This window comes from Haematobia irritans, chromosome 2 (assembly GCF_050003625.1).
Source record: "Haematobia irritans isolate KBUSLIRL chromosome 2, ASM5000362v1, whole genome shotgun sequence".
Classification (NCBI taxonomy): domain Eukaryota; kingdom Metazoa; phylum Arthropoda; class Insecta; order Diptera; family Muscidae; genus Haematobia; species Haematobia irritans.
The window spans coordinates 233,518,507-233,543,992 of record NC_134398.1 but is presented as its reverse complement, the minus strand read 5'-3'; the positions used below and the strand labels follow the sequence as shown (position 1 = coordinate 233,543,992).

Genomic DNA, 25,486 nt, shown 5'->3' with positions numbered 1-25,486 from the left:
AAAATGTGGGGGCTAAAACCGTGAAAAATTGTGAACATTCCTAAGAATTGTGAATTACGACGTTTACAACTTTGCGACAGTCGCAAACCTAAAAAAGTTTAATACAGACCATCTCTGATGGCGATAGCTCCTTTAAGGACTTCATCCTGAGAAAATTAATAAGGCTTACAATCTGTATTTGTGCATTTTTTAATTTCATTTAATTTGGTAAATATTCTGGAGCGGACAGTAACTCTTCTGGTTTCCGAAATATTTTCAAATAATTTGTTTTGGGAAATTTCTACCTAGACTGGCTTTTAATTTTGTGGGTTCTGATTTTTTAATAATTTTATTTATTTATTTATTTATTTTTTTTTTTTTGTATCTCATCCAACTCTATCACGTTGGTTTAAACTTTTTTTAGTAAATAATTCAAACAATCTGTTTTGCTTTTGTAATACTTCCCTATATTGTATGAATGTAAGAAAAATCCATACAATGTATCTACTTAATTTTTTTCTTAATACTGGTTTGCATGTTTTGATTTATTAATGTCCTTATTTCGTATATCGTTTATTTATTTTAAAACAAATTTTATATTTTATTGTGAATAGTAAAAACAAAAAAATAAAAACAAAATTCTAAAGGAATTTTCCTGCTAACAAGAAACTTCATCAGGTGTAATCGGCAGCTTTTGTAAAAAATAAACTCTTCGTGCGTTAACGAAATCTTTAAAACTCATCCAAAATGGTCTCAAAATAATCCTACTAAAGTCAAATATCCGACATCGGTTTTATTTGACTTGCTCTCTCCCTCTCTCTCTCTCAAAAAAAATCATATTCAAAATATATAATCGCCAAAATGGATTCTCTAACAAGACGTGAAAAACCTCAAACGCTTGACGGTATTCAAGCCACAAAAACACTCAATGATACAGATTGTGGTTCGGATCCATCTATTCTTTGTTCGGAATCTCTCCTCAATCGAAATCGTTCGCGATCGCGTACCGCTATAGTTTCCGAATCACGTTCACCCCGCGATCATTCCTCTGATGGTGTCATGAGTACCGGTGAGCTGGGTGCTGCAGAAATGAATGAATTCGTCAATGCCACAGATAATTCACAACGTCGAGAAAGTCTAAACTATGACGATTCTAGTCCGAATAGTCACAGTTCCTTGGGCAAATCAATAATTGGTCGTTCGGTGCGTTTGCCATGTAGTGGTGGTACAACAACAAGAAAATGTGTTTTAACATTAGATGGTTATTCCTATGTAATTGGTAAGTATGACAAACTATATCTGACTTTTTGCATTGTAATCCAACATTAACTTCATGGAACTCTTTGTTAAAGGTAATCGTAAAATTTACAGCACTATAAGAGAATATTGATAAATATGAAAAATTTAAGTGGAATTACATGTGATAATTCACAGATGTTGTCACACAAGCCATCAAGGTTTCAATCCTAGACAATGATTCAAAATTATGAATAGTTAAGATATGTTTCTTTTTTATTTTTCCATACTTTCAGAGATTCTAGCTGAACGTAGTTTTTGGTCTTCTGTTCTTGTTCTCCAACTTATGACTATAATCTTTGAGACATCTTTCTTCGTTTTCAATTTCATTCGTATTATTCGAGAAATAATATCGCTATTCAACTTTTCGAAACAAATACACACCACACCATAATTTATGTTCAACGACATAATCGACACAGCAGTTAATTTACGCGATCGATGACGTATGTATCGATTTTTATAATATCGGAAACAATTCATAGGGTTTGGACACATTATAAGATCCACTTCAGATACAGACACTTTGTACAAATAAAATATAATGCGAATAGAGTGAAAGTCGATTTTTCTTGGTTGTAAAAAACCGCACGTTTTTCCTAAACCGGTAGACGGTGTCTTTTGAAACCAATAACCGGTTTTCATAAAAACACGTAATTCTGAAAGGAACCCTCAATTTTATTATCAATAAAAATCTACACCCAGAGAAGGAATATGATCACCCAACCATGTTTCAAGAGCAAAATGTCATTTTTGAATGGTGACCATTTAACATGTTTGTCGCAACCATGTTATTTTCTCGGGCATTATGTGTATGATTTCGGCAAGCATATTATTTTTGGCGAGAAAACAACATTTTTGCCATAAACATGTTACATGGTCACCATCCAAAAATAACATTTTGCTTTTGAAACATTGTTGAGGTGATCATATTCCTTCTCTGCGTGTACGACAAAACTAATTCGATAATTTATGAAAAGTTTGAATGTTCATTGTACCTATTTGAAAGTATTTTCTTTTCATTTTATTAAAATATCCAGACATATTTATCCAAATTTGGCATTAGATTGGCAATTTTACAATGAAAATATAAAACTTGAAAGCCGGTGGTTGCCATCTTGAAAGCATCGGTTCCATCGAAAGCGGTCCACCGGTCCATCTGAGCCAGTTAACTGGTTTCCTTCTTCTTCTGCAGGGCCTTCAACAAATCAACTTTCAAGATTCATCCTGACAACCATTCAAAATAGCTCTGCTAATGCACAAATCTTTCCATTGTTATATTTTAACCGCATTATAGACGTTTAACATCTCCCCGTTTCTTCCGATATATCGACCCTATTTTAAATGCCTCGTTGGTTGGAAGTTTTTATTATCCAACTACTGGCATTGTGATTTCATCCATAAAGATCGTAGGAACTTTCTGTCATTATATCCCAAATAGGATTGGTTCCTTCAACCAACAATACAACACCTAAGAAAACTCAAATAACAGAATCCTAAAAACCACTTTCCGAGTTTTCCCAAAAAGTTTTCATTCAAAAGCATTCGACCTACATTGTCAAGCATAATTAGGAATGATAATTGCTTTTGTTGTTTTGGTTGGTTGTTATTGCGATTTGATGGGAATATTAACACGACCACATACCGCCGAATAACATAAAGAAATCCTTAAATACCTTGATGATTATGAACTTGTGAATCTCCATAACGATAGGGTATAATGAGCTCGTCAAATTGGAGCATTAGGATAATACAGTAATGCCGACAGCCAAAGAAATGCCTCACAGGATACAAAGGTAATTGAATATGAGGTGTACAATGGTGGCTCGTATAATGATGAGCCAAGACCAATTAATTTTGCATATCACAATAAGAACATTAAGTACCACCATACGAAGAACAATACCAAGGCACCTTTATGGGGGACTCTTTTAGTTAATTTGTGGGCCAAAGCGATTTAATTGGAAAAACAAACAAAAAATATCCACCTCAACGATTATAGCTAAACTAATAATTTCTTAAATTCTCTTCTTTTTTGCAGGTAAGTGCCTAAATTTAACTAAACAACACCAAGAAACTGAAACAGATTGTTCTGGAGAAGATGCCATTTTTCACATTGTCATAAAAGTAAGATTTACTCTTTTTTTAATTTATCTAACTGTTTTGTCCTTTTTTGGTATTATTAAAAAGTTGGTCTATGCCGAAAATAGGGTTGCCAGAGTATGATAAACAAATGTAATAATATTTATACCCTGCGCCACACTGTGGACAGGGTATTATAAGTTAGTGCATATGTTTGCAACACCCAGAAGGAGACGAGATAGACACATGGTGTCTTTGGCAAAAATGCTCAGGGTGGGCTCCTGAGTCGATATAGCCATGTCCGTCTGTCGCAGTTTTAGTCCAATCGACTTCAAATTTGGCACAAGTATGTGTTTTGGCTCAGAATAGAGCCCTATTGATTTTGGAAGAAATCGGTACAGATTTAGATATAGCTCCCATATATATATTTCGCCCGATATGGACTTATATGGCCCCAGAAGTCAGAGTTTTACCCTAATTTGCTTAAAATTTTGCACAAGAAGAACAATTAGTACTATAGTCAAGTGTGCCAAATTTTATTGAAATCGGTTCAGATTTAGATATAGCTCCCATATATATCTTTCGCCCGATATGGACTAATACGGTCCCAGAAGCCAGAGTTTTACCCCAATTTGGTTGAAATTTTGCACAGGGAGTAGAATTAGCATTGTAGCTATGCGTGCCAAATTTGGTTGAAATCGGTTCAGATTTAGATATAGCTCCAATATAGCTTTCGCCCGATTTGCACTCATATGACCACAGAGGCCATTTTTTTGCTCCGTTTTAGTTGAAATTTTGCACAGGGAGTAGAATTAGCATTGTAGCTATGCGTGCCAAATTTGATTTGAAATCGTTTCAGATTTACATATAGCTCCCATATATATGTTTTCTGATTTCGACAAAAATGGTCAAATACCAACATTTTCCTTGTAAAATCGCCACTGCTTAGTCGAAAAGTTGTAAAAATGACTCTAATTTTCCTAAATTTGTAATACATATATATCGAGCGATAAATCATAAATAAACTTTTGCGAAGTTTCCTTAAAATTGCTTCAGATTTAAATGTTTCCAATTTTTTTTACTAACATTGTGTTCCACCCTAGTGCATTAGCCGACTTAAATTTTGAGTCTATACATTTTGTAGAAGTCTATCAAATTCTGTCCAGATCGAGTGATATTTAAATGTATGTATTTGTGACAAACCTTTATATACTTTTAGAATTAATTAATTTTTTAATCAATCGTCTTTCAAAATGAAACTTTTTCCTCGAAAAATATTTAGGAAATTTTTCTGTGCAGATAGAATGAAAGTGAAATATTATTGGAAAAATGTATGAAAGTGCTGAAGTTTAGCGGACACTATGGAACCTTAAGGCAAACCTAATCAATTAGCACATCACCCCATTTGAAGGCCTTTGCCAATGCACTTGCCACAGATAAAAATAATTTGTGCAATACATCAATCCCAAAACTAATTGTCGCATGAAAAAAAGTTGCATATTTTTTATTAAAAAAAAACGAATTATACACCCTCAAAAAAATCGCTTCTGTAACATATGCCCCAAACACATTTTGCTTCAAGCATATATATTTTCTGGATTGGTCCAAACAAAATGTTGTTTGTATTGTTCAAACATATTATATTATTACATATTATATTAGGCATACACTGGTAGAAAAAAATTTCAATGAAATTTTCTTTATGTATATATATTTTTAAGGCGCCAATTGGTTACTTCCATTCTTTTACTTGCATCATACTCTCTAGGTTAGGTTAGGTTAGGTGGCAGCCCGATGTATCAGGCTCACTTAGACTATTCAGTCCATTGTGATACCACATTGGTGAACTTCTCTCTTATCACTGAGTGCTGGTCGATTCCATGTTAAGCTCAATGACAAGGGACCTCCTTTTTATAGCCGAGTCCGAACGGCGTTCCACATTGCAGTGAAACCACTTAGAGAAGCTTTGAAACCCTCAGAAATGTCACCAGCATTACTGAGGTGGGATAATCCACCGCTGAAAAACTTTTTGGTGTTCGGTCGAAGCAGGAATCGAACCCACGACCTTGTGTATGCAAGGCGGGCATGCTAACCATTGCTCCACGGTGGCTCCCAACTCTCATACTCTGTAGGTCTCTCTTTCTAAACACATATATGTTTATAGGCTATTTCTAAATTACTATATGTTTGCATGCAAGCATTTTATATTTATAAGCATTTTATGTCCCAAATATAATATGTTGTAACATATTAACATATATGTCCCAAACATGTTATGCTAGTTTATGCTTGCACTTAAAAATATTGTGTTAAAAAAATTTGAGTTCCAAACATATAATTTTTACACCCAAACATATGAAAAACAGTTTTTTCGTCCGTGTATACATTTTTGTTTTTTTTTTTTTTTCTATGGAATTATGAAGTCTCGCTTTTTTCATTAGATCTAAATAAACCCAACAATCATTTTATCTCTTCATGAAAAATAAATCCTTGAAATTTACGGTTCGTGGGATAATCCGATTTACCTTCTACAGTGCTCAAAATTATAATATTGGATGCATTAGTTCGATTTTATGTTACTTTTACTTCAATTTTATTAGTACTATTGCACTAAAATAGAATTAATTAAAAATGTCATGTCACAAAAATTCAAAATGTATGGCTTTTAGTAGCACCACAAAAAAGTTACACAAATTATCAAGGCTTAAAAAAATAAGGCAAATTTGCCACAAAGGTGGCTCAACAGTAACCTTCTGTCGTACGTATGATAATTATATCAATAACCTGTCGTCAGTACACTACTTTTTGTAATAAAAGGCTTACCACAAAGCTTAAAACAAATACAATTCATCTGGCAACACTTGTCTTAATGGCCGAAAGCACAGTCTAGAGCAAGTTATGAATTTCAAATGAAAATCCCAAACATAAATGTCCACTGTGTCTCGAAGAAAGTGCGGCAGTGGCCTTGTACACATTCACTGATTAAATAAAGGACCTTTCTGGTATCATGAATTAACATTCTAGCACGTCCGTTTGTTTGCTTTCCTCTTTCTCCCTTTCCATTTTCCACCATGTGCTCTCTTTAGGTTCTCCTATGGTCATCATTAATAATAGAGTTGGCGACTTGTTTCTCCAAAAGGATCCTTGTTACAAATAAGCCATAGCCTGTCTCCTACAAACTTGAAGTTACAACTCAAATGACACCATTATGGGGTACAGGGAGCGCAGCCCATATTAAAGGACGTTTCCTGTTTTCAGTCTGATTGTTGACAATAGGTGGGGTGGCTGGCTTGTTGGTGGCCCTGGTGTTATTGTTTGGACATTTCATCCAATAAGGCAACAAACGAAAGACATTTAGGAAACTTTTTTACTGGTTAACTGACAGTAGCAGCAAATATTATGCCAACGACTACCGTTCTTTGACTCTGACACTTGAGTCCTTGGGCAAATAGAGCTGCCGTCATCAGTATATGCTACCCCTTTTCGTTGTTGGAGTGTGTGCGTATGTGAGGCAAAAGCATTTTGCTAGAACTTTTGAGCTTTCTTACCTTAACATCACATCAAAACAAACAGGAATTTTTGCCTACTTAAGAATTTCACCTTCCTAAGTTTAAGCAAACAACGTAACATGATGTTACTGAAGAATCCATTTTGTGTATGAAAATATAGAGAGTTGGAAAAACCGCATGTACAGAGTACTTCATGCCCATTTCCCGAGTAACAAACAGTCAAACAAGGATTCGTATATACGTGTAGATACGGCACATTCCACGATGAAATATACAGATTATTTTATTTTCATATCCAACGCCATTATTATGGTAAATAGTGTTGTAACTTGGTGTAAACGTCAAGAAGAAAATGCCATAGATTTGCTGATTTTATATATGATACACTAGAACTTCCCAGAGAAAAAAACATTTGAAAGTTTTTAGCAAATTAACATTTTCCGGATTTTCCCGTGTATAAAATACAGTCAAAACCAAAAAAAGAAAAATTCGTGAAATTTTCAAAAAAAAAAAATAATTAAAAATGTCGATTATTACTCTGGAGACGCGTAATTTTCAACAAAATGCCCTACGTAAATTAGTGCAAATTGCCACTGACGGACATATTACAGGACTGGTAACGGTGCTCCCGTTTGTCGCAAATTTTAAAAGTCATAATTTATTGATTTCCATACTCGCTTGAAATTAAAATCTTATTGGATATACACATTTAGTGAAATACGATTATCAGAATAAGCTATTGTTCAACGTAGTTCGAATGGTTTTCCCTTCTGATGCGATTCGTGCCAAAAAGGAAACACATTCCCAATTGTTTGTACGAGACTGGTTCATGAGTAACTGTCTATGGGGTGCTCCTACTAAATTTTCCCAGGACGTGTCCTTTGGAATGAGTCCAAGACGTATCGTAAAGTGTAAATTTACCCCATTAATGACAAACCCATGTTAAAGTGACCGGTCCCTTCCATACGTTTTGATCAGAACTGGGACTGGTCCATACACACCAGGGGCTAGTCCTGTACTGGTCCCGTGGATGATCCATTTCCCGTAGGGTATATGTTAGGTTAGGTATAGTGGCATTTCCCGATATTTCAGGCTCACTTAGACTATTCAATCCATTGTGGTGAATTTCTCTCTTATCACTGAGTACTGCCCGATTCCATATTTGGCTCAATGACAAGAGGCCTCCTTTTTAAAGCCGACTCCGAACGGCGTTTCACATTGCAGTGAAACCACTTAGAGAAGCTTTGAAACAATCAGTAATTTCACCAACATCACTGAGAGGGCATAATCTACCAGTACAAATATATACCCAGCAAACAAATTTGAAAGTACTTCTAAAGGCACCTATAAAAGAACTTCCAAAAATGTCATTCCCTTGGATGTTATATTAACTACTCTGGAAGTTCTTTTAATTCAATTTTTTTTATAACTCGCTTATTTCTTATTTTTAAAGTAAAATTTTATTATTTTTTTGTTTCAAATCGGTTAAAAATTTAATTTAATTAAATTTTGTTGATAAAAATTTTTGAAATTATTTAATGTCAAACGTTTCAGACAAGCGTTATAATACATTAAAAATTATAAAAAAAATTAAATTATTTATCTATCAAAATATCACAAAAATTTTTAATTCATATTTAAAATCAATGTATTCGAATCACACCTTAAGAAAAGATGCATATTCAGTGACACGGCTGTTTAAATAGGACATCCGTACTATGACAAGCCCGTGTTAAATTCATCGCTTCTGCTCCAATTTTGCACCACTTCCGGATACAAAAAGAACATTTTCACTACTTTTTTGCTAGGATGTTAGTATTGTTCAAAACGTTTTTTACATAAAACTCAAATTTAGAAAACAAAGATAAAGCTTTATATTTAAAATTTTTCTAAGATCGTTCAAATCGAATACGAAACACTGTAAAAGCATCATCAAGGGCTTAAATTGATGATTTCCGCCCTAAGCCTAACCTGTGTAAAATTCATTGCTTATGATCCAATTTCGCAATACTTTCGGGTTCAAAAAGATCATTACATTGTTTACATTTGGCTATAATTTTTTGTTGGGTTTAATTAACTCCAGAAAAGTCACAAGTCCAGGTACTTCTTGGGTAGAATCCAGTGGATTTGTTAAAGATCCAACACCCCATTTGTCAATGGCAGATCGGTGAACGGACATCCCAAAAATGCAAACAAGATGTGATTTTAGGGCAAATGTCACTAACTTACGACTACAATAATCAGAAATGAAATATTAGTGGAACGATCCATACAAACTTAGTTCAAATTTACCACAAATGAATGCTACAAATAAGCCTCCACTCGCCTACTAAGGGCCTATAAAAATTTTCCAAAGACCTAATGAAATGAAAGTAGCTAAAGAGCTACCAATTTATGATAATAGCCCAATTATGACCATACGTATGAATTAAACAGCACCAAAAAAAACATGACACTTCTTATTACTACAAACAAAGTCAAACAATTGCCAAGAGTCAAGGGAATTGTAGCAACATCACATTAATTAATTAAGATAACCTCTTTAATGAGTTCGTTCATACCCTGAAGTAAAGTAGAACTCCTCATTTGTAAGAGTGACAAAGTTGGGGACAATTCAAATGGAATCACGTACCAGTGGTAGCATCTGCCAGAATCTGGGATTGTTTAATAACCATGGTGTCCGCACTAAGACCCCATTCAAAAAACAATTATTTTATAACAATGGAATATAGTAGTAGAAATTTACTCCTTAATGTTGAATAAGAATAGTTGTGGTCACATAATAGGAATTAAAATGGATTGCAATGATTCTAAGATCTAAGCTGTGTGGGTAAGCTGTTATTAAAGCTTTAAAACTTAATGGTTAAAATATCGTGTAAACATTTGTTCTTATCCCTTTAATTGGGTACAATAATTGTAACACACCTGCCAGATAAAAAAATAGAGGAGAATAGAAAGGAAACCAAAAAGTAGTTATAGGGCTTCAGTTCATAAAATGATGACAGTTTAAAAATCAACCAACATTTTCCACAAAAGTGCTCGAATTGTTCATCGTAATTTGAAAATAAATATCAAGCAAATTCAAGGATAACTAGATATATTATTGATTTATGAATTTAATAGATTTGCAAGGGGTACAAATCGCCTATACGCACTGAATTTCAAACGTATCAAAACTAGAGGTGTGCACGTGAGTGATAGTTTACTCACGCTCACGCACACTCACGACTGAAAAACCATACTCACGCACACTCACGTACGATATTTTTTGGTAGGACTCACGCTCACGCACACTCACGAAAAGAAAATTTGTACTCACGCACACTCACGCACGAAAACGTCGTGACTCACGAAAAATACCGTGACTCACGAATAATTTTATGATTAATTTACCTTACCGAAGTGTCTGAAAACATGAGCATTATTAAAATCGAGAGTGCTATTAAACTCTTAACATCCCAGGTGTCACTAAAATTGTAATTGAATTTAACTGTTAAGCGTTTTATGTTGGAGAGCAGGAATATTTTCGTGAGTGTAATTCTTTACTCACGCACACTCATGAAGATATTATTTTCGTGACTCACGCACGACATTTTGGCCATGCACACTCACGCTGTTGTCATGAGCGTGACTCACGCACGAATCACGAAAATGTTCGTGAGTCACAACAATTTCGTGTCACGTGCACACCTCTAATCCAAACCAGTTAAATCTGAATATTAATTTACAAAAGGCTTTACAAAGTTTCTTGTGGTCTTACACGGGTCGTATTTCGACCACTGATCGCAACATTGAGCCGAAAGTCAACTTTTCAAATTATCAAAAAATCGAAAAGCAAATTTTTTCAAATTTTGAAAAAGTCGATACACAGAAAAAATATTTGGTTTTCCTTCAATCACGAAATTGCTTCCATTTTGAAATTATTTCAATTAAAATTTTTATCGGAAAAAACTTTGGAGATATTTTCGATTTACCAAGAAAAAATATCTCCAAAGTTTTTTCCAATAAAAATTTTAATTGAAGTTTTTGGATTCCTTATTAAAATCCTCATAATCCTTATTATGATATAGAAAATTGTATCTAATTCCGCTCCAAAATATTTTTTTGTTTTCAATTTCTTACTCTCACATATGGAATATTAGCAATTTTAGTTTTATCGCTTTCTGCTTGATGAGACAATGGGTCATGCATTATTAAATGATAAGATTCACTGAAATCAAAACAAAGCTCAATAAAGTAAGGATATTGACTCTACATAACAATCGAATGTGAAATGTATTCCTGGTACATGGAATTCTAAACAAAAGCAATACCACCATCACCATCCTCAATTGCATGCCCCAGTGGTCTGTTTGTAATTCAATCCAAAATTCAATGGCTAAACTTAAATTCGAATTCTGCTTTAATCGAACCTTGAGATAGCTTCAACCACTTCCCCCTCTACCACTCTCATTTTCCATTTTAGCTACTGTATTTTTACGAGATTTCCAAGGAAATCCATACAAAAGAAACCCCATAAAACTAACGAGATTTTTTTCGCCATAGTTACTGGCTCAGAACCGAAAACAATAGAATGAAAGGACTTTTTGCTCCAAATGCACAAGAAAATCCAAATTTAAGTTCAAATTATGAGAGAGATTTCTTTGTACAAAGGAAAACTTAAAAAAAAAACCGACCACATCGTAGAACAATGGTATAACATCTTTGGTTAGCAGTTTTATGATAAGCAATAAAGTTTTAGTAAATCGTCGAAACAATGGAATAATTTGTATAAAAAAGCGAGGAATGAGCATTGAATGTAGAATAGCTGCAAAACGAGATGTCATTACAGTTCCTTCCCCTTGGAAATATCACGTTCTATTACGTGGTAAATGTTTAAGCATTTACAGTGCCAAAATATGTATGGCGGAACAATAGTCGAGAACAGATGAATCTAAAACTCTAGCATCCAAATAAGAGATTTTGTAAATCATGCCAACACAATTTTTAATGGTCAAAATGAAAAAGGATCACATCGTAATTTGTGTTGTAGTCTTAGATATCATTAATTTCTTTCATTGAGAATTGGTTTATGTAAAGCAATCTAAAACAATAAATTAGTTTTAATCGTACGAAGATAAAAAAATTCTTCCGAAGAAAAAAAAACTGGCAATGATATCGTCCCATATTAACCCTCCGATGAAAGGTAATGTGCCTGCGGAAGTTTTTGACTTTTATTATTTCATAATTTTGTATTTTTTTCTGATCTCAAACAGGACAGTTCGTGACTACCTATACTAACTAGTACAGGAAATGATAAACCATCTTATTTGAGATCATATAAAAACACAGATTTACGCATGAATAAAAGTCCACAAGGACCTTACCACCTATCGGAGGGTTAATTTTTAAGAAGAGATGTAGATTATATAGAAAACGAAAAGGAACGCAATTGAGAGATCGAATTATACCCAGCAAAAACTAGGTAACCACATCTCATTACAATTGACATTACCAGGAGTAAAGCTGTCATTACACGTTGCATTACATTGCGGCGAGTTATAATGACTAACTTGTAATGACAAAAATAAATACTTCTCGGTAATTTTCGAATTGTTATTCTCAAATTTTTAGGCAGTTGTAGTTAATATAATTATTCACGTAATCGAGCACTTACATAAAAAATCAAAAAGAATATGTAATGTAACGGTAATTCTGAAGATTTTTCCGTTAGGAATTTTTTATCACAAATATTTCATAATAATTGTGTTTAATGACATTATCATATTATGCTTTAAATAAATGCTTTCTTATACCTCATTCACATTACACTTCCAAAATGCGTTTAAACTAAATTTCAAATGTCATTTGCCTTATAAAAAAGAGACTTAAAATCCACTTTTAGTAGATTTCGAACCTTATGTGAATTGGCTATTGGATATATTGTATCGTAATTCACGAATCCAACTACCTTAAACAACCTACATTTATTTCTATTTTAAGTGTGAAATTAATTTGAGTGTAATCTTATTTAGATTATTTATTAGAATTTTTGTTTATTTATACAATATTCGTTTCTATTCAAGTAGTTCTCCTATTACAGCACCACTCGCCATATTTTGATCCATTGTAATCGGCGATAGAAATCAATATTTTCGAGATTTGGTTGCCTGAGACAATAAGTGGATATTTTGCAAGTTTTGGTGTATGTACGAATAAGTCATTACATATTTGGTGATTATATGCTTTAAATGCACTACTTATTTTATGGCCGAAAGTATGCCTGGGAAGAAGTACTTCCCTCCTAGGACATGCGTATGTAAATGTAATCCGAAGCGATGCCAATTAATAAGTGGTTATTAATTTTTAAATAGGCTTACCTACAAGATTACCGGGTAATGAGAGTTTTTGCTGGGTATGTATCCAAATATGGTTTTGGCAAATCAATTGAAGAGCCCATCCGAAATAGTTCCAATCGGAGTTTATGGGGCCCATACACACAAAAATTTTTTTTTCTGATTCAATCACGAAATTAATTGATCCAATTAATTTTTTAATTGAAATGTCTTCAATCACAGAAATGATAGTATCAATTAAAAAATTAATTGACAGTCAATCAAAAAGTTAATTGATCCAATTAAAAAATTAATTGATACTATTATTATTGTGATTGATTTTTGTTTCAATTAAAAAATTTGTTGAATCAATTAAATTTTTAATTAAATATTTTTTGAAACTCAATTAAAATTTTAATTGGAAAAATTTTCGTGAATTTTTTTTGTGTGTATGTAAAACTGAACGTATATCGTAAATACAATGAACTTTATCTCAATTTGAATTTATATGCAACAAATTTGGCACATTCAATAAAAATGGCAATGATGCTTTCAAATACATATTTTAATTAAATAATCATGTGCTACAGTGAAAGTATAGTCTTCTTTTCTGAGTAACGAAATTTTAGAAAAGCAAAGTTTTTTTCAGGCTAAACAAAGTTCGTTGGGGACAAACATGGTAACAGATACCATAAACAACAATTTATTATGCTTTAAAGAGTCTGTTTTATCAATAAAATAAAACTTAGTTTGTGTCAAATATCCTTAGAGTGGAAAGAAATTATTTTTTCTTTGTACTCAGTATAAATTCAAAAATTTCAATTTCCAGTCACGATTTCGAAAAATATGCTACCTCAATTGACATAACTGCATATAACCTTTTTACCTTTCCTCAGAAGATTAGGGTGTTGAGTTTATTGCATTCACCAAGCACACATTCGTTATCTGGTTTACCAATGAGAATTTACTCCCCCATAGTTTTTCCCTCCATTGGTTAAAGTTGATAAACACTTTCAACTTCAATTTAGGAAGAAGAAAAAAAAACTAAAGCTCCCCTTAAACAACATTGTGCAAACTTAAACTATTGGCAAGATAATTCATTTACTGGAAATAACATCAGAGCACATGTATGGGAGATGTGTCAAATTAAATCCATATGACAATTTTGTTTAAAAGTTAAGAGTTGTCAAAGAAAACTAGTTCCTTTTCTAAATTTTAAAGGCTTCCATTTTGGGATTCTCTAGAGTCTGTAAATGTACAAGCAAATTGCTGTAGTGGCCATTTATCATTTCGGACAATAAATGACAATTTCGTACTATGGAACATTCGAAAATGTTATGTATGTGGCTCCAGATGCACTACTTGGACCAAGACATCTAGGAAACCCAGAAATGGTAAAACGGAAACAAGAGCATCAATTTCACATCTTGACAAATGGTCATTCGGCAGAAACAAAGCTCTGCTCAATGAGCATGAAATAGTATAATTCATTTTGAAGCATATTTCCACCGCATTGGCTATTATAAATGATTTTGAGAAAATGCGGCAAACGAGAAAAATCCTTTGATATGCATGAACGCCACTGCAACAGATAAGCACACTAAAAGAACATTCGATAGCATTTTCATTTTGATCGAAATGATTTATAAATTCAGGGTGAAATATATTCAAAGGACTATCGACGTCATCGATTATGGGATGAAGAAAACACTGAGTGGAGGTGGAAAATTCATTTCTCAGTAGACGTTTGCAAGAAAATATTTGCCAATATTGTTGAAAACGTCTTTACATAGAAATAAAAATCGAAAAAGTTAAGAAAAAAATTATTAATAAAATCGGAAATACTAAAATAGCCTCAAATCTCAAGAACTGATGCGAAATGGATGAAGATGAATGAAGCACCACTTCGGGATCCAAAAAGAGCATTTTCATTGCTTGTTTTGGCTACGCTTTTTTTGATGCGATATTTAAAATGTAGTGATGAATTTTCGGCAGTCAATAGAATATCGTTAGATAGAAAATTGTTCGTTAGTCACGAGAATGTTCGAAGGTCACTAAAGTTTCGTTCGACCGAGCGTGAGTAAAATGTCTACACTCTTAGAGTTCGCGTGTGTTGTATGTCCTGCGTGAACATGAATTTGTACTTATTAAACTTGCTCGAGTCCTACCATAAATAGAGCGCGTGAGTGAAAAAAATCGCTAGTGTGTGTAATTCACCATCCCGAATAGTTGGTAACCCTCAAATAGTCGTCCATTCAATAAAAATTTTCCATCCTTCGACCTCCAAGTATATTTATCGATGTGGGTCCGAATGGTCGGTTATTGGATCAGACTTCACTCGAAATAGGTTTAAAATTATATTCCAGCCGTCAATTTGTACAACATTTACATTTTAATATCGCACGATGACATTGCAACTATTGTACTTTGTGAAAATATTATTAAATTTCTTTGTTAACATGAACAATTGAATAGAACAAATGCCAATTTTAATTATAAAAATATCACAGACATTTGAAATTGCTTTTATTCAACGTGCAAATGCAATTGGCAAATTTTCATTTTTATTAAATTTCAATCTAAACTGCATTGTTCTTACGATTTAACCTTTGCAAAGTCCTTGAATACTGCCATAGCAGTCATTACCACCACCTTAGCCGAACAATCAGAGTACCTGCTGCAGCCAAAATACAGCAAACAATGACATTACCAACCTGTGTCACAGAAATGACAACAAAAACCCAAAACAGAAATTCTCCCTACTGCTAGGGCCGCATTTAAGAGAGAACAAACAGAGTGCGGAGGATAAACCCAACATGTTTCCACAATTTCCGACGTAGTTGTGCTCGACGCATACCCTTTTCTGTGGTTGGAGCTTTTTCTGGCGCCCAAAAGATGGGCATGCCTTTTGCAACTACCACGCACGGAAATAGTCGCTACGAAAGCGAGCAAGTAAAGGAGAAAACGGTGACAAACTGTGTGCTTGCTCTCGTGTGAGTGAGTTAGGCAGGAAAATGTCATGTAAAAATAATAAAGACCAATATAGCACCAAATGTCGACAATTCGCATAGTCCGTTTTTGGCATCATGTTTGCCCAAAATGTATTTGTGGATGTGGGAGACGATTTTTTGTGTCAGACATTTGGTTCTTTTGGACTACAGTTGGTTTTGACCGTGGCTTTCCTAGCTTTTGGGTAATTCGCATGAATTTATTCACTTTTAATTTTATTGTGACTACGTATGTGTGGGATTTGTTTGTCTGTTGGACCACATAGTGAAAAAGGATTGTTTTCCTGAATCATTCCAGGATGAGGTAGCAGTATAAGACATAGCTAAAAAGTAATGTCATGTGGGTGCCCATTTATAGTAGTGATAAGAATTTGGGATAATGGATTGCTTTGGTGTATACAAGGGTGAGCAGTTTGCAAAAATTTTCCCAGATCAGCTAAGAACGAGCTAAAAACTTTAACCAGCCAAGGAAGACTTCAAGTCAGATGAATTCCTATTTACTATAACCGGATTTCATAAAGGAAATAATATTATGAAGAAAATATTATAAGGAATTCAATTGAAATCAAAACAGAACAAAATCAGATGGAATATGTTGTGATTGGTGGAGACAGAGGGTATTTTCCTTATATATATGTATTATCACCCATATTCCGATATCCACTTCAATTCCATTATTCACATCAAATCCACGAACGTGAAAATTTGGTGTTCTTAATTCCACGTTCTTTTTTGAACTTTTCTGTAACCAGCTGGGTTGCACAAATCACCCAAAAATTCACTAAGGCGGAAATCAAAATAAGAGGAATCAATAGACTTATTATAATTTATTATTTTTTTAATTAAAAATGACGCAGTTTTAATAAAACTCATGTATTAAATATAAAACATTTACATTTTTTTACACGAGTACTTTTTTTAACCAGAAATACACCCATCTTGGACATAATTCAGCTTTCACCAAGACTTTTGCAAGTGAATTGATTTCACGAAAATTCCGGTGAACGTGGATTGTAGGACACGAAAATCGTGGAATTGATTCACATTCACCTGGTAGTGGATTTGGGAACATGGGCATATGTATCGCAGCAAAAACAGAAAATAGGAAATCATCATGGAGAACCTTTCTTAATATATTCTTTTTGTAGCGGACACTAAATTTAACAAATATCATACTGAGATACTATATATTAAAGTAAAAATGACAGCTCCATGAGTAATTGAGTTTGCACGAAGGTTATGAACATCGTATTCTTTGAAGGGAAATTTTTCCCAATAGAGCAATTCGTTAATTCAAGAAATGATCGTGCTTACTTAACTGTGTGCATGGACTAGAATTGGAGGTTACCAACGGCCAACCGGAATAACATACAATCTTCTTTAGTCTTCATGGAGCTTGACGTAAAGATAAATTCTTTAAAACCGTGGATATGTAAACATTTGGGCTTTGGACCATAGACATACCAAGAAGACTCAGGGCTGTCATATAAAATAAAGAAAACAATATTATGAAGAAAATGTTTGTGGTTTTTATTCGATCATATAAAAACAAAAAAAGGCCGTCTGGTCCGATCTACACATGTCTCCGGCTTTTTGAAAAATCAATTAAATTTTCTGATTAACTTGAAATAATTTAAATAGTTACTCAAGTCTTTAGTACATAAACCTAAACCTAGTACCAAAAACCTAAAACGTATTAAAAAAAATATTGAGGGAATATATAAGTCCCTTATTTGAACCTAGATAGGTCCGCTAAAGGACCAAAGCGTTTTAAAAAAATATGATTTCCGTGTTCACTAATTACATAGAACCTTCTTTGTAAAGCTAGTTGAATGTTTTCGTATCTATTTAATTTTGTGCAATAAATTTAAATTTTATTGAAAACAATTTTAAATTGCCACAATTAAATATTACATTTCATGCCCCCAAAGAAAAAAAGTAGCCATAGAGATTACCTCGAAAAAGGTATGTAAGCTGCATGTCCAAAAATAAATATTTAACAGATTTTAAATGGATTTGTAACATTTTTGTTATTATTTTTATACAAAACCTCAACATAGACAGGATTAGGGACAATAGCCGTAACGTGACGAATATCAAATCTATTCGCAAAATAATGGAATGGTAATTGAACATCAGACATTCCATTGTGTTGTATGGTTATGCGGAAATTACAGCATCCACACGCATTTCCTTACTAGCCAGTTTCCATTTGGATTTCCAAGTGACTGTGACAAAATTGTATCCGTCCGCTTCACTCAACCATGCTTGTTGTAGCAATAAAGAATGGGTTGGTTTGTTTATTGCTCCATAGTTGATGTCGCGTTCACAAGTCAATCATGATTTGGAATTTTTTGCCTTATGGAACAACCAGAATGTCAACGAGTCAAGGTGGCCTGGCCCATTACAACACATTTTCCTGCAGCGATTACATTTCCGTTCAATACAGCAAACATTTTCTCGATGAAAGAGTTCATACGCTTGTATTTGATATGACCAATAAATCCTACCTCCTCTAGATTTTCCGCCCACCACTCACCTGAACTCTCTCTCTCTCGTATCTGTGTTGGTGTCACCATACGTCGAAAGAAACGTTACAATCAAAGCATTCAATTGCCTATGGATAGATGGTGTAGGTTTTACAGCCACATCTAAAGGTTGTTGGTATGTAGACCAAAGATAAGAGATTCAAAATGAATTCAAGAAACGAAGAATTCTTCCACTTGAAAATTTATGTGAGCATCATCTGTGGACTACGCTTACTCCTCCGTACAGATGGGCTCCTGGTTTTGCAAAGAATTTCTCCAGATTATTTATAATTGGGTTTTTATTATCTCTGATAACACAAGACAAATCCTCCGACTGGAATAACATCCACCTGTGCAGTAAACAAGTAAACATCATCAGGAGCGCAAATGCTAATGAATCCCCATGATTTCTTGTGTATAGAGATTTTTAGATTAAGCCCAGAATAATTCCAGGGAATCTTAGCAGCTGTTAAAATATGTTTTCTAAAAATATGAAGTACTCTCTCACATACGTCTTGAACTGCAATAGGAATTCAATTGAAATCAAAACAGAACAAAATCAAATGGAATATGTTATGATTGGTGAAGCCAGAGGGTATTTTCCTTATTTATATATGTATTATGTATCGCAGCAAAAACAGAAAATAGGAAATTATCATGGATAATATTTGTTAATATACTCTTTTTGTATACAGGGTAGCGGACACGAAATTTAACAAATATCATAGTGAGATATCCATTAAAGTAAAAATGACAGCTCCATGATATTTATTTTATGGACAGCTTATTGAAATGTTTACAAGTCACCAGTAGCTTTAAGATTTCAATTAATCTGGCGTTTAACTTGATACAAAATGAAAGTTATTCATGATGGCGATTAAAGCTGATTACATTCTATTGTAATTAAATTCATTAAGGAGTAATTGAGTTTACACGAAGATTATGAACATCGTATTCTTTGAAGGGAAAAATTTCCCAATAGAGCAATTCGTTAATTCAAAAAATGATCGTGGCCATGTACTAGAATTGGGGGCTATCAACGGCCAACCGAAATAACATTCAATCTCCTTTACTTTTCATGGAGCCTGACGTAAAAGTAAATTCCTTGAAGCCGTGGATAGGTAAATATTTGGTCTTTATACCATGGACATACCAAGAAGACTCAGGGCCGTCACATAAAAAATTTGCAAACCAAGCATGACTAGAAAATATTTTACCCCCAACATTTTGTCAGTTGCCATCCAATTCGCCATACGCCAATACGATAGACATTTTTATTAGCGTCATATTTGAAAATAAGATACGGACTAGAAAATGTCTCAGAATGGATGGATACGACAGAGTTTTTGACTGATTCAATTGAAATAGTCAGGGAATGGTGGTTATATCAAGCAAAATGAAAGAGAAGATTGAAATTGAAAGTGCTTTGAATCAATAAAAACTATTTTCACACCAAATAATAGGCTCTATGGAATTGGTAGCACGTATTAGGAACTTGTCGAAGAATTGCCGAGAACTGACTTCAGTGGTAGTTTACGATATTTTTTCAAAAGCCAAATAATAGTTATATCGGTTTATATTAATATATACTTCCTATCAGTTTTACCATTGTGTAACTAACTAGCAAATTTGACTATTTTTTAGGCGTTGACGCCACTTTTGTATTGTACCACTAAATGCCTTTTACTTTTTGCATTTGTGTGTGTCACCCTTTTGCCATGTTGTGATTAGAGGTGTGCACTAGAGGTGTGCACGTGACACGAAATTGTCGTGACTCACGAAAATTTTCGTCACGCTCATGTCAACGGCGTGAGTGTGCGTGAGCGTGATTAACAAACCAAAATATCGTGCGTGAGCGTGAATCACGAAAACAATATCTTCGTGAGTGTGCGTGACTAACGAATTACGCTCACGAAAATAATCCCGCTCTCCAACATAAAACGCTTAAAAGTTAAATACATTCAGGGATCCGGAGCGGTCCATTTTTTCCGCTCCGCTCCGCTCCCGCTCCGGAGAAAAAAAAACCGCTCCGCTCCGAGAAAAAAAAAATCGCTCCGCTCCGCTCCACGCTCCGCTCCGCTCCTCTTCGAGAAAATTATAGTACAAACATTGTATTATTTGTTCAATTGAGTTTTATTTTATTTAGAAAAATCGGGCGGTACATATATGGGAGCTATAGCTAAATCTGAACCGATTTCGATGATTTTTTGCACATATAGTTAGTGCTATAGAAGATTACATTTCGCCAACTTTGAGTAAGATCGGTTGATAAATAAGGGTTTTATGACCTAATTTGACAAAATCGGGCGATACATATATATGGGACCTATATCTAAATCTGAACCGATTTCGATGAAATTTTCAGACTTAAAGGGTGATACAGAAGATTATTTTGTGCTAAATTTGACGACGATCGGTTAGTAAAAAAAGTGCAACGTGACCCCATTTGTCGAAATCGGGCAATACATATATATGGGAGCTATATCTAAATTTGATCCGATTTCTTCCAAATTCAATAACGTTCGTCCTTGTGCCCAAAAAAAACTCCCTGTACCAAATTTCATCAAAATCGGTTAATAATTGCGACCGAAATCCTGTGAACAACAAATACATGGACAGACGGACGGATGGACGGACGGACGCCAAGCGCTAGATCGACTCAGGAGGTGATTCTGAGTCGATCGGTATATATTTTATGGGGTCTAAAATCAATATTTCTTGTAGGCACATTTTTTGACAGATCAAACTTATTATACCCTAACCACTATGTGGTTTAGGGTATAATGACTTTAAAACAATGTGTTGAAATATTTTATTAATTTTGAAGATTTTTTCAGAAATATTAAATCCAATTTGACTTCATTAAAACGAAATTTGCATTCATGTTAGGATACACATTTTTATGTCGAATCACTTAGCTATAAGGACAAACAGACTTCATTGAAAAGTTTAGAGACTTTTAGACAAGGAAAAACTTTTTTTCAGAGAAATACGTCTTCTATTCTAAGCAAAATTCGTATTCGTATTTTAAGCATGTGAAATATTTGACCTCCCGACAATATTCTTTGCGGTGCACCATCTACTATTTAATATGTGATAGAAACCAAATTTATGAAAATGGACCAAAATGGACCAAATTCTGTTTGGTCTGACCATCGGACTAAATTTAAAAATTAGAAATCTTTTGGACCAATTTTGGTCCGATCGGACCAAAACGGCAACGCTGATTGGAATTGAAAGTCTATACACAGAGTATAAGTAACTACTCTCCGAAAGTTTTTTTTGTTTTGCAACAGACGTAGAGAAGAGGTTTTGTTATATTTGTAATGTGTGTGTGTATGTTTATGTTTGCAACAACCTCCATCGACATCAGTCCGTGGTATACCTACGAATATTCCTACTCAGATCTAGTGTTACCTAATTTCGCTATTTTCCCCTTTATTGTATAATAAATGTATATGCGCACATTTTTCAACCAAAATTGAAACTAGCCATAATTTTAATTAAATTTTCGAGAACTAATATCAGAAATAAGAGAATGCTAGGATATAGTACAATAGTAAAGCAAATGTGAATGAAAAAAAGCATGCCCGGTTCCAACGATTTTGTCTTTACTTTAACAGTTTGGGTATTAATTCCGAGCCAAAGAAGCGGAGAATACAAGTAAGGATACTTTAAAGACGTAATTCTTTTTTTAAATTTGGGGGTTCTAGGAAGCAAATGTTAATTTTTATTTTTTTTAGATTTTTTCGTCAGTTGTTATCAAAATCCTTTAAAAACGAGTTAACGAGTTATTTTTTTCCATATTAAGACTCGACTTCCAGTAGAAATTATGCTATGTTTCAAGTAAAAAGCGTCTTTAAAATAAATTGTTGAAAAACATGTCTTATTTTTTAACGATTTTTTCTTTGTAGGCAAGATGCAAAAAGGAAACAAATTTAAAGACAATTTTATTTTTTTTTTGACCTTACCTTAAAAATTGTATCTTTCATGTTATGATACACATTTTTAAGTAAAATCACTTAATTATAAGGACATTACAACTTCATTCAAAAGTTTATTGCCTTTTGGACAAGAAAAAAAACTTTATTTTAGAGAAATGCGTCTTCCATGTTAAGCAAAATTTGCATTCTTATTCTAAGGACATGGAATCTTTGACTTCACGACAATATTTTTTTCAGTGTAGAAAACTAAAAAATTAAATATAAATAAGATCGTTTAATTGCATTTATTTGACGTTCATTACAAACATCTTTGTAGTAATACGGGATGAAATTGATCGAAAGTACTGTTGTTACTTTTACAACACATACTAGATATATATTTTGACATTTGCCGTTTTTGAAAACAATTACTAAAAAACACGTTGTGTTTTCCCCAATGTACGTACGTACAAAAATACATATCGTACATTTTAAACGTTTACTCACACTACGCTAAGTACTAACTAAATTTGAAATTAGCTACACAGTGTAATTTCAAAGTTACACATTTCATTCAAGTAATATTTTATTCGGAGCGGAGCGGTTTTTCATTTGGAAACCGCTCCGCTCCCGCTCCGCTCCGGATTTTAGAAATGCCGCTCCCGCTCCGGCAAAAAAAGGGCTTGCTCCGCTCCGCTCCACGCTCCGCTCCGCTCCGCTCCGGATCCCTGAATACATTTGCAATTTTAGTGACACCTAGGATGTTAAGACTTTAATAACGCTCTCGATTTTAATCGTGCTCATGATTTCAGACACGTCCCTCAGGTAAATTACTCATAAAATTATTCGTGAGTCACGATATTTTTCGTGAGTCACGGTATTTTTCGTGAGTCACGACATTTTCGTGCGTGAGTGTGCGTGAGTATAAGTTTTCTTTTCGTGAGTGTGCGTGAGACCTACCAAACAATATCGTGCGTGAGTGTGCGTGAGTATGATATTTCCGTCGTGAGTGTGCGAGAGCGTGAGGAAAATATTACTCACGTGCACACCTCTCGTTGAACGTGAAAAATAGTTTACTCACGCTCACGCACACTCACGACTAAAAAATCATACTCACGCACACTCACGAACGATATTTTTTGGTAGGACTCACGCACACTCACGAAAAGAAAATTTGTACTCACGCACGAAAACGTCGTAACTCACGAAAAATACCGTGACTCACGAAAAGTATCGTGACTCACGAAAAGTATCGTGACTCACGAAAAATATCGAGACTCACGAATAATTGTATGATTAATTTGCTTTACCGAAGTGTCTGAAAACATGAGCATTATTAAAATCGAGAGTGTTATTAAACTCGTACCATCCCAGGTGTCACTAAAATTATAAGTGAATTCAACTCGTAAGCATTTGATGTTCGTACACCCTTACAAAAAATCGCTTCTGTAACATATACTCCCAAACATATTTTCCTTCAAGCATATACATTTTTGGGTATTGCCCAAACATTTATATGTTTGATCTCTTCCAATATATAATATGTTTGAAAGCATATTGGTCTAAACAATATATGTTTGGGTAGTCTACGTTCCAAACATTTTGTATTTTTGCATCCAAATTCAATAATGTTGTCTTCCAAAAAACAATATGTTATTATGTGAACATATAATATGTTTGGAAGCATTTTGCACCCAAAAATATTATATGCTTAAAAAAAATCTCCCAAACAATATTGTGCTCAAAATTTTATTTATTTATTTATATATTTACAATCATAATGAATTATGAAAATAAACAGGTAATATAGGTGCTAACTAACAACATAGGTTTTCGACCTGAATGCTCAAAATTTTGTTTCTGCCTAATTGTATATTCCCCCACATCTTTCTCACTTCCACGAGATTTTTTAGTTCTTAGCACTTTTTTCTGTGATACAACCATTGTAGAAGAAATTATTCAATCTTATGATTTTTTTTATTTTAATTTTACCTTTTGCCGGACGGGGATTCGAACAGCGGACCACACAGTTTGTAAGGATCAAAGAAGTAGCAGATCAATTGCCCAAGGAAAAATAAAATGTTAATTTTGTAATAACAAGCAACAACCACCAACTTAATTCAATATCGCTCCCTGTTAAATAGCGCTCCAAGCTACTAAACACATATATGTTTATAGGCTATTTCTAAATTAATATATGTTTGCATCCAAGCATATTATATTTACAAAAATTTTATGTCCCAAACATAATATGTTCTAACATATTAACATATATGTCCCAAACATGTTATGCTAGTTTATGAACATTATATGCTTGCACTCAAAAATATTGTGTTTACAAATTTGTGTTCCAAACATATAATGTTTATAGCCAAACATATGAAAAACAGTCTTTTCCATCCGTGTAAGAGGGATTATTTTCGTGAGCGTGTTTTTCTGAAATTCGTGACTCACGCTCACGAACGACATTTTGGTTTGTTAATCACGCTCACGCTGTTGTCATTAGCATGACTCACGACTCACGCACGAATCACGAAAATTTTCGTGAGTCATGACAATTTCGTGTCACGTGCACACCTCTAGTTGTGTGCACGTGACACGAAATAAATTTGAACGCTTTTTCCTTCTTAAACCATAGGCGCCTGAAAATATGTAACTAACATTTTCTGTAGTAGCAGTGTTGTCAGATTAGAGGATTTTTCCCCAAACTGGGGATTTTTTGTCGTGGTTGGGGATATTTTTTTCACTTTGGGGATCTGTCTGGGGATAATGTCGTGTTTTGGGGATTTTTCCGGGGAAAGTTTTATTTATGGGCTAAACCGCGTTCCTATTTACCATCGCAGATTC

At 33.9% G+C, this 25,486-nt stretch overlaps 1 protein-coding gene across 3 annotated transcripts in view; it reads left to right on the top strand.

Annotated features, from left to right (window-relative positions):
• Nucleotides 1-600: 600 nt before the first annotated feature.
• Nucleotides 601-25,486, top strand: part of Pde1c (Phosphodiesterase 1c) — a 143,751-nt gene continuing 118,865 nt past the window's right edge. For all 3 annotated transcript variants that reach the window (XM_075297932.1, XM_075297930.1, XM_075297931.1), the window contains exon 1: nt 601-1,258. In XM_075297932.1, coding sequence (XP_075154047.1) covers nt 841-1,258 — 418 coding nt within the window. In that variant the 5' untranslated portion in view covers nt 601-840. The remainder of the gene's footprint in view (nt 1,259-25,486) is intronic.